Genomic DNA, 9294 nt, shown 5'->3' with positions numbered 1-9294 from the left:
GCAAAGCTGTGGAGCTCAACCCAGAAGCCCGGCGTCCTGGGGCTGAGCGTGCGACTAGCTGTAGCCGGGATGCGCGCCTGTCTGCGGTTCCCGCTCCCGGGCCTGGGCGTTAAGCGTCCCCATGGCAGGTAGCGGTGGCCTGGGCGGCGGGGCCGGGGACTTCCAGGGCGTGGGGACGGGCCAGGGGACTGCACTGCGTGTTTCCCGTGCTCCGCTGGCGCTAGTAGTTCTGTTGCTAAGCGCCTACTGCCTCTTTGCCCTCCCCGGCCGCTGTCCACCCGCAGCCCGCGCCCCTGCTCCGGTTCCCGCACCCGCCGAGCCGCCCCACGTCTCCCGCCGTCTGGAAGCGCCCGGCCTGCCGGTGGCCAGCGGCCCGGGGCGCCGGCGCTTCCCGCAGGCGCTCATCGTGGGCGTGAAGAAAGGCGGCACGCGCGCGTTGCTGGAGTTCCTGCGGTTGCACCCCGACGTCCGAGCACTTGGCTCTGAATCCCACTTCTTCGACAGGTGCTATGATCGCGGCCTCGCCTGGTACCGGTGAGCGCCCCTGCTGGTCCGCGCCTTCGGCGTCGGTGTATGCTTTGGACACCCAGGACGAGTAGGGTAGAATCCTGGGCACTGGGTCTGAAACAAGCCTGTTAGGGAAATAGACTTGATCTCCTGGGCACAGCGGCACTGGAAGGATAAGTCATTTATAGCCAAGAGTCACAGGAATTAGAAAATCTCAGGGAAAACTCTGTTCTCCTGTTGGGTGGCCTAGGGACTCAGCGAGGTGTAATCCTATCTTGAAAGTAGTTTCAAGCCAGTGAGATAACTTTCCTTTTCAGAGGGTCAGGTACTGGTGATTGAACCTGAAACCTCGTATGTACAAAACAAGCATCCACCTAAGCTACTAATATATACCCATATATTATTATGGTTTATATTAATATAATACCGGTGGAACTACTTGGGAGCCTTAGAGATACTTGGGGCTCAGACACTTTATCACCCCTTCGTGTCTGTCCATTCCCTGCTATAACTCTGGGTAAGTACAGGTAATTATCCGACCACTAATCAAGTAATTTAGGAAGGGCTTCCAGGTTTCCAGAAGTCTTCTAGAAAGCGCCTTTCCACCCCTAAGAATCTCTCCCCCACCCTGCATCAGGGGAGCCCTTTATAGCTGCTGGAGTCTGGAGAAAGTTGGGTCTGGGCTTTGACCAGGGAGACTCTGCTCTTTGGTACAGCCCAAGGGTGGGGACTGAAATACACTCTCCTGCAGCTGTCCTTTCTACATACAGGAGAGACTCGGGGTGCAGCAGTGGAATGTGGGGAGCACCACCCCAGGTATAGCAGTATGTCCTGTCCCTCCCTGCTGGTGTGACTAGACACAGGCCCTGCCCACTGCCCCCTGCTGCTACACAGGCACTGAGGGCACCCTGCTCCTTGCATTAAGACTGATGGTTTTGGGGAGAGAACACGCTCCTGACCTCTGAAGGGTCAGCACTACCCGAGGGGAGGTTCTTGGAAACACTGATGTTCCCAGCATGGGAGGAGGGGTGCTCAGGACAAGTTTCAGAATCCATCTGGAAGTAGTGCAGAGGATGCTGGGGAGGGAGAAACCCACTGGCTCCACCCCATCACTCAGGGTTATCCTCTGTGACTTGCCACTTTGGATTTGCTCAGAAGTGCGGAGGAACCTAAGTGGCCTGGCTGGGCTTCTGGGCTGTGCAGCCCAGTGTCTTCACTTGGCTATAGCTGCGAGGGTCACTGTGCTCTCTGGTGACGGTGCCTCAGGTAATGTTCCTTCAACACATCACATGCGTGCACTGAGCCTCTGAGAGCTACCACCTATGACTTGATAGCTCCAGTTGCAGGACCTGGGCTGAGGGAGATGGGTGGGAGAGGAGCAGCCACCGGGGAGGTACTGCTTGTATTGGGCTGTGATCTGTCTCGGTCAGGCAGTGACCCGTGTGTCTGCTGGACTCAGCAGAGGGGTTCTGGGTTGCTCTTGGTGCAACTGTTCTCCTCCCTGGTTCTCCATTACATCATTTCTTTGGCTTTGTTCCTGCTGCTTTTGGGACGGGGTCTCTTGTAGCTCAGGTTGGCCTCAAAATTTCAATGTGGCCAAGGACTCTCATCCCCTTGGCTATGCCTCACGAGTGCAGGGGATTATAGATATCTTTATTACAGGTACTACTATGTCTGCCTGTCTGTCTGTCTACCTGTCTGTCTGTCTCTCTCTTTATACACACACACACACACATACACACATATGTTCCCTATACACCATATATATATATATATATATATATATATATATATGTTTCATATACATATATTTAGAGAGACAGACAGACAGAGACAGAGACGGAAAGGAGGAAAACATGCTCACATGAGCATGGAGCTCAGAGGCTAACTCTTAGAAGTCTTCTCTCTCCCTGTTGTGAGGTCTAGAGATTGAACGCAGTCAACAGATTTGCACAGCAAATGCTTTTACTTGCTGAGCCATGCCACCCGCCCAAAGGGACTTTGTTTTTTGTTTTTTGATTCAGGTTCCCAGTTCTGCCTTTGTAGCTGGCCTGAAACTTGCAGTGCAGACCAGGCCAGCCTCAAACTCAAAGAGATGGAGGTGTGAGCTACCACACCCAGTCCATGGCTGCTTTCATGCAGGCCTAGGACTTGAACTCAGGCCCTGGGCATGCTGGGCATATCCTATGCCAACTGAATTGCATCCTCAGCTTTTTAGGCTTTTAAGGGTCTTCCATGTTGGGGGCCATGGCCCTGACCACTCTCAAAATCCTACAGCACTTACTAGCCCACTCACCTTTCCCACTTAAGGTTTGGGGTGTCTGTCAGGTTGTATTTTTTGGAAAAGCAAGAAGAGGTAAGAAGGCGCACAGGTAGGAGAATCCCTGTAGCTCCTGGTGTTTAATGGGTTGGCCGGTATGAGGGGCTGTCATGGTGTGCAGGGTGTGTGTGTGGGGAGGGGCTGGGCAATATTCTTTGCTCCTGTGGCCGGGGACTTGGTTCCCTAGCACTCTCAGACACTGGGATAGGATCTGTAACCAGTTTCCCCTGGGCTCCCTGGATCTGGGCCAAATGAGGTGTAGGATACTGAGGTTGTGGTGGTGCGCTGGAGGGGCTGGGAAAGCAGGGGTGTGGTCTCGGGCTGGCTGGGAGCCATGGAGAAATGCAGACCAGATGGGGTGAGCGCAACAGGAGGCACGGTTGTTGTCTTTCGTGTGGAGCTACTTGACAGAGCTCAGCTCTGCTTGTTCACACCCTCCAGATGCACAGCTCTCCTCTCCGCAAGCTCACCGGGCAAGGCTTCCGAGGCTCAGGGAGGGCAATGGATGCCAAAGGCCCTGGGTCTGGTTCGCAGACCTTGGAGTTATACTTTAGTGAACTTTCCCTGGCAATGGCTGGGTGGCATTCCAACGTGTTTCCTGACTGTACAAGATAAAGTATTGGGGACAGGAGCTCTGGGAACACAAGCTCCGGGGAATCCCCTCTTCCAGGTGGGACAGGGGGAGGCCTGAGGCCTATCAGTTCCCCTCAGTACTTCCTATTCCTTCTCAGTCTTAAGATGCCTGCTTATCAAGTGGGGGAGGAGTAACTGGAGCACTGTGTCACTGAGATGGAGGAGGGCTTTGACCAGTTTTGCCTGGATCCTTGGCCTTGCTCTACAATTTTCTACATTCATTCTGCTGGGGTTCTCTCTCTCTCTCTCTCTCTCCCCCTCCCTCCCTTTCTCTTTCTCTTTCTCTCCCTCTCTCTGTCTCTCTCTCCCCTTTCTCCCTCATCTGAGACAACAAGATCTTGTGTAGTTTAGCCTGTTTTCAAGCTCTCCATCATATCTGCCTCAGTGCTCAGAGTCCTGAGATTATAGACATGAACCACCACACCTGGACTTGATGTCACTCTTGCCTGATCTAATGGAGATGCATGCACATATCCCCTGTCCATCATCAGCACCCCAAAACAAGCACTCCAGCATGGTCCCTGTGCATTTACCATATTTTCTTGGGAGCCTGAACAGAGACGAGAATGAAGGTCTGTAGGTCGGAAAGGGCTGAGCAGTGTCCCTGAGAGTCCCTGGGAGTAAGGGCGGGGCAGGTGTCTCTCTCAGAGCCCCATTGCCTAGGCCTCTGTTGACCTAGTTCCTAGCTTTTCTTTGGAGTTGTTTGCTCAGCTGAGCGGCCCCACCCTGCCCTGCCTCACTGTGAACTAACAAGCTGTCAAGTGCAGCCTGAGGACACCTCAGGGTGCCTGGGCCTGCTTGGGCTAGGTGCTCTGTCCGTGTGTGTTCCCCTCAGTTCTGGGCCTGGCTGTTGTCAGCTGACTTTCTCTGAACATTTGGATTAGGCCAGCACTCTTCTCCAGAATGAAGGTAGTTTCAGAAATGCTGGTTTCTGGTTCCCTAGGGCTACTAGAGACCTCGGGACAGGCCCTAGGTAGATCAGAACCACATTGCTAACTTTTTTAAAAGGGTGCTGGGCTCTGCTAGTGACTGACGTTCTGAGCTGCACCCAGAGAGACAACTGAAGGTCAAAGGGGGTGTAATTACATTTAGGGAAGGGAGTTAAGTTTGTCAGTAATAATTGACCTAATTCATGGTCAGTGATTACAGCAAAGAGGCTGCAGGGGCTCTGCTGGCCAGCCTCAGCTGGAGTGCCTACTCAAGGCTGGGTGTAGCAGCTTTGGAAGGGGTTGGTCTGTGGTGCGCTGTTGCCAGGACTCCACGGAGGTGGTCCTTCAAGGCTGTCACTTTCTTTATCCTGGCGCCAGACTGATGGCTTTGGTTTTGGGATAAACTGCAGCACCACGCTGGACACCCTGCCCATTAGGAGGGTGAGCCTAAGAGAGGAGGAGGATAGCCTTCCTTGATCTGGACTTTTCTCAGAGGAGGAGGGGTTGGTTGCTGGTCCGGAGGGCTGATCTAGCTGGGAAGGCTTTGGAAGAGATGTATGCTGGGATCCCTCAGTTACTCCTTCCGGCATTCACAGGAGCCTGATGCCACGGACGCTGGAGGGGCAGATCACCATGGAGAAGACGCCCAGCTACTTTGTGACTCAGGAGGCTCCCCGCCGAATCCATGGCATGTCCCCAGATACCAAGCTGATTGTGGTGGTGCGGAACCCTGTGACCCGGGCCATCTCTGATTATGCACAGACACTCTCCAAGACCCCAGGCTTGCCTAGCTTCCGTGCCCTGGCCTTCCGCCATGGCCTGGGTCCCGTGGACACAGCCTGGAGCGCTGTGCGCATCGGCCTCTACGCTCAGCACTTGGACAACTGGCTGCGCTACTTCCCCCTGTCCCACTTCCTGTTCGTAAGCGGCGAGCGCCTGGTCAGTGATCCAGCTGGCGAAGTGGGCCGTGTGCAGGACTTTCTGGGTCTCAAACGGGTTGTCACTGACAAACACTTCTACTTCAATGCCACCAAGGGCTTCCCCTGCCTCAAAAAGGCCCAAGGGAGTGGGCGCCCCCGCTGCTTAGGTAAATCCAAGGGCCGGCCTCACCCCCGAGTGCCGGAGGCTGTGGTTCAGCGCCTGCAGGCTTTCTACCGACCATTCAACCGCAAGTTCTACCAGATGACTGGCCAGGACTTTGGCTGGGACTGATCAAGGCCCGGCTCAGCCTTTCCCTGGATACCCAGTACCCTTAATTTATGTCTGTCTGCCTGGTCACTGCAGTATGTAGGAAATAAAGCCTGGATCTGTCTTCTTCTACTTTGACTTGAGGTGGGGGCAGGAGTGGCATCATAAAACCTCTCTGTCAGACACTGACTGTACACAGGTGTGTCCTGGGAGGTAATCAGTGTCCTTGGTCATATGTCACAGGTGAACACGAAAGGCTTAGAGAGGTTGAGCCCAGTGACATACAGGTGTCCCCGGAGGCTGTCCAGTCTTTTCAGCCTTAGGAGGCTGAGCAGGGTTGTCCCTATGTCTAGGATGAAAACAGGCTCCATGCTCCTGAGTGGTGGAGCAAGACAGAGCTGGCTTGGCCGACTGTGTATGTTATATCCACCACTTCATTTTATCCTTCGTCCCACCTGGAAGCCTAATGGAATGGCTGGGTGGGCGGTGGGCAGCAGGTGGGCAGTGGGCAGTGAGTGAGTGGGCAGTGGGCAGCGGGTGGGCAGTGGGCAGCAGCTGGGCAGTGGGCAGCGCGTGGGCATGGGCAGCGGGTAGTGGGTGGGCAGTAGGCAGCAGGTGGGCAGTGGGCAGTGGGTGGGTAGTGGGCAGTGGGTGGGCAGTGGGCAGTGGGTGGGCAGTGGGCAGCAGCTGGGCAGTGGGCAGCACGTGGGCATGGGCAGCGGGTAGTGGGTGGGCAGTGGGCAGCGGGTGGGCAGTGGGCAGCAGCTGGGCAGTGGGCAGTGGGTGGGCAGCGGGCAGCGGGTGGGCAGCAGGTGGGCAGTGGGCAGCGGGTGGACAGTGGGCAGCAGGTGGGCAGCGGGCAGCAGGTGGGCAGCAGGTAGCAGGTGGGCAGTGGGTAGCAGGAAGTGGGTACTTCCAACAGCCACCGTGTGGTTCCAGCCCTCTGGCCCTGCCCACCAGGCATCGCTCTCACAATGCCATGCCTATCCTCCTGTACAGCTCCACCAGGACAGAGCAGGAACCCGTGCCTATCAGCAGCCCACCTGCCCATTCATAGTCAGGAGAGGCCAGATGTGGGCAGGCTAGGCACTCTCCCCTGCTCCAGCTGTCCTGATAATGACCTCTGAGGCCACTTAAGCCTTGTCATGTCTGCAGTGTCCAGGTCTGCATAAGGACCTGGCTATGTGTGGCCTTTGCATCCAGGATTCCTTGGCTGTGACGTGTTTTTTTCCCCTGTAAGACGCTTAGAGCTACTCCTCATCCTGGGAGTAAAGGAAGATAGTCTCTCAACACCTACCTCACCTAGTTGTCAAGGTTCGCTGTGAGTCAAAGGTCTCACAGGTCACCTTAGCTTCATTTTGAGTCCATTAGCAGTGTTAACATGGGGCCAATTCATGTCTGTACGGAGAAGAGGCTCAGGAGAGGAAGAAGGATGTGGACAGGCCCCAGGACCTTGTCTTTACCCAGGGGCGGCTTCTGGCTCACACTCCCATCTGGGGCTGCCCTGAGGGACCGATGCTGTCTCCAGGATGAGTTGCCCTGGACCAGGCCACTGAGGTTACGGGCTGGCACTTTACTTCCAGCACCCACAGAACAACAACTACGGCAATGTGCTAGACAGATGTTGGTCCAGATGCAGATGAGAGGCATTCATAGCCTCTTCCGGCCTCAGGCTCTGACATGGGTGAGGGAGACATAGTCCACACCTGGCTCTGTCAGGTACCTAATAGTAACTATCTTTATTCCCTGGGCCAGAGGTGGGAAGGAGGGAAGGAGAGCCCTTGGCCCCTGGGTCAGTTACCAGCCCAGTGAACACACGTCTCGTTTCTCCCTGGAGAGTATCCGGGCTTCAATATCATCCTGCCCCGATACTGTCCTCTACTGGAATTATGGGGTCTTCAGCAGACCCCATTAGTGTATTTTGTTTGTTTTTGCTCTCCCCCGCCCCCTGCCGAGACAGGGTTTCTTTGTGTTACAGCTTTGGCTGTCTCAGAATTTATGATGAAGACCATGCTGGCCTCGAACTCAGAGAGGTCAGCCTGCCACTGCCTCCCTAATGCTGGGATTAAAGGCATGCACCACCATGCCCAGCTGATGCCATTATTTCAAACTGTTCTCATTTCCAGCCCCAACCCCATTGCTTCTAGGGTGAAGACTAGATGCCTCCCTGCAGCTCTTAGAAGCCTTAAAAGCTCACCGCTCCAGTTTGACCCGCTCCCCTCGGCTCTAAGTTTCTGCTCCCCTAACCCTTGGCATCTCCATCATCTGCCCTGCCTTTTTCTGCCTTCACAAGCTTTGCATATACTTTTCTCTCTGCCAAGATGCCTTTCTCTACAGATGGATCAGATAGAAGCAGAGGGACATGAGAGGCGGCACACCCTTGAGCTGGGCAGCTGGGCCTCTGCTCTGGTGTCCTTGCTTCTGTCCCTGTGTTTAGAACTCTTTGTCTGAGGCCTTTTAAGGTGAGTACTTTCCCCCTCATGGAGCTTTTTTGGGTGTAGTGCTGTGAGGGCAAGTGTTTGCCTGGGCCCAGACTCTAAGGGCAGCTTTTAGATGTATGTAGCAAGAAGAAAGCTGCACTGGTGTGTTCTGCTCACACCCGCCCAGTGGAAACTTAGCCTGAGGGCCAACGCCCAGTGCGAGGTGCCCAGCTGTGCCCCAGAACACGTTGCGGGCAGATGTGGTGGGTCTTACAGGCTGTGTGGGGGTGGAGCTCCTTGGGGGAGTCATCAGCCTTTAATTAAAGTCCTAAATTGCTTCCCCAGCTGCTCTGTGGGTTTCCCATGTTGGAATGTTCCAGAGGGAGTAAGAAGTGCTGATTCAATTACCTTCTTCCTGTCTTGACCAGTGGAGAAGTGGCCTGGGGTCTTTCTCTAGCTCTCAGACAGGGATGGATCAGGAGCAGACAAACCTCCTTATCACCCTGGGTCTGGGAAGGTGACTTGGAGAAGCCCTAGGACAAGGCTGCTTTTACCGGTAGGATCTCATCCTGCCCCAGGCTCCTGGTCATACCTGGCCTAGGCAGGGGTCACTAGGTGAGGTCAGTGTTCTTGCTCCTGTCTTTGTGGTTTTGTTTACAGCAGGTACTGAGACTCTGAGCAGACTCTGGCCTGAGTGCCCAAGGCCAAGGGGAGGCTAGAAAAGGCAGTGCCCAGGACTACCCTCTCCGTTGCCTGCAAATACTTTCCTTATATGAAGACTTATCCTAGGATACACCTTGCCTACCCTTCTTCTCACTGTCAGTTGCCCATAAAGGCCACTATCATCCCACCTATTCCAGAGGTCTGCCAGGTCTTGATGATAAGGTCAAGACAGCATCTGTTAGTTCTCTGAGTTCTGCAGGGCTCTGCTTGCTGACCCCTCCTCCTTCCTGTCAGTGGGATGAGCCTGAGGTCTCTGGTTGTGGGTGGTCTCTCTTCATAGGGTTGGGCTAGCCTCTGTGGTCAGGGCATAGTTAGAGGATCAGAGGGAGGCAGCTTCTGGCTTGCTTTCTTGCAAGGGTGCGCTGGGCAGGGCAGCGCTAGGAGAAGGAAGGGGGAGTGGGTGCAGAACCCTTCTACACTGGGACACCTATGCGTCTCTGCTTTGGGCACAGGCCCTGTAAGTGGTCCTCACAGCTGATCTCCAAGTGGCCACAGGTCTGAGTCTAGAGGTCATCCTCAGGGGACCTGAGTGGCTCCTTACCTGTGCAAGATCCCTAAGCCTGGCTCTGCCTGC

At 55.0% G+C, this 9294-nt stretch overlaps 1 protein-coding gene across 2 annotated transcripts; it reads left to right on the top strand.

Annotated features, from left to right (window-relative positions):
* Hs3st6 (heparan sulfate-glucosamine 3-sulfotransferase 6) lies at positions 1-5700 on the top strand. Of its 2 annotated transcripts, none has more exons than XM_052195591.1 (2): positions 1-128; positions 4986-5700. In XM_052195591.1, the coding sequence occupies exons 1-2, from the start codon at positions 70-72 to the stop codon at positions 5599-5601; spliced, it is 675 nt and encodes a 224-aa protein (XP_052051551.1). In that variant the 5' UTR covers positions 1-69; the 3' UTR covers positions 5602-5700. The 2 variants fall into 2 exon arrangements, with proteins under 2 accessions (XP_052051551.1, XP_052051550.1); XM_052195590.1 differs by having other exon boundaries at positions 44-534.
* The last annotated feature ends 3594 nt before the right edge of the window (positions 5701-9294 follow it).

The sequence above is a fragment of the Apodemus sylvaticus genome, chromosome 10, assembly GCF_947179515.1.
Source record: "Apodemus sylvaticus chromosome 10, mApoSyl1.1, whole genome shotgun sequence".
Taxonomy (NCBI): domain Eukaryota; kingdom Metazoa; phylum Chordata; class Mammalia; order Rodentia; family Muridae; genus Apodemus; species Apodemus sylvaticus.
This window is presented reverse-complemented; position numbering and strand designations above follow the sequence as displayed.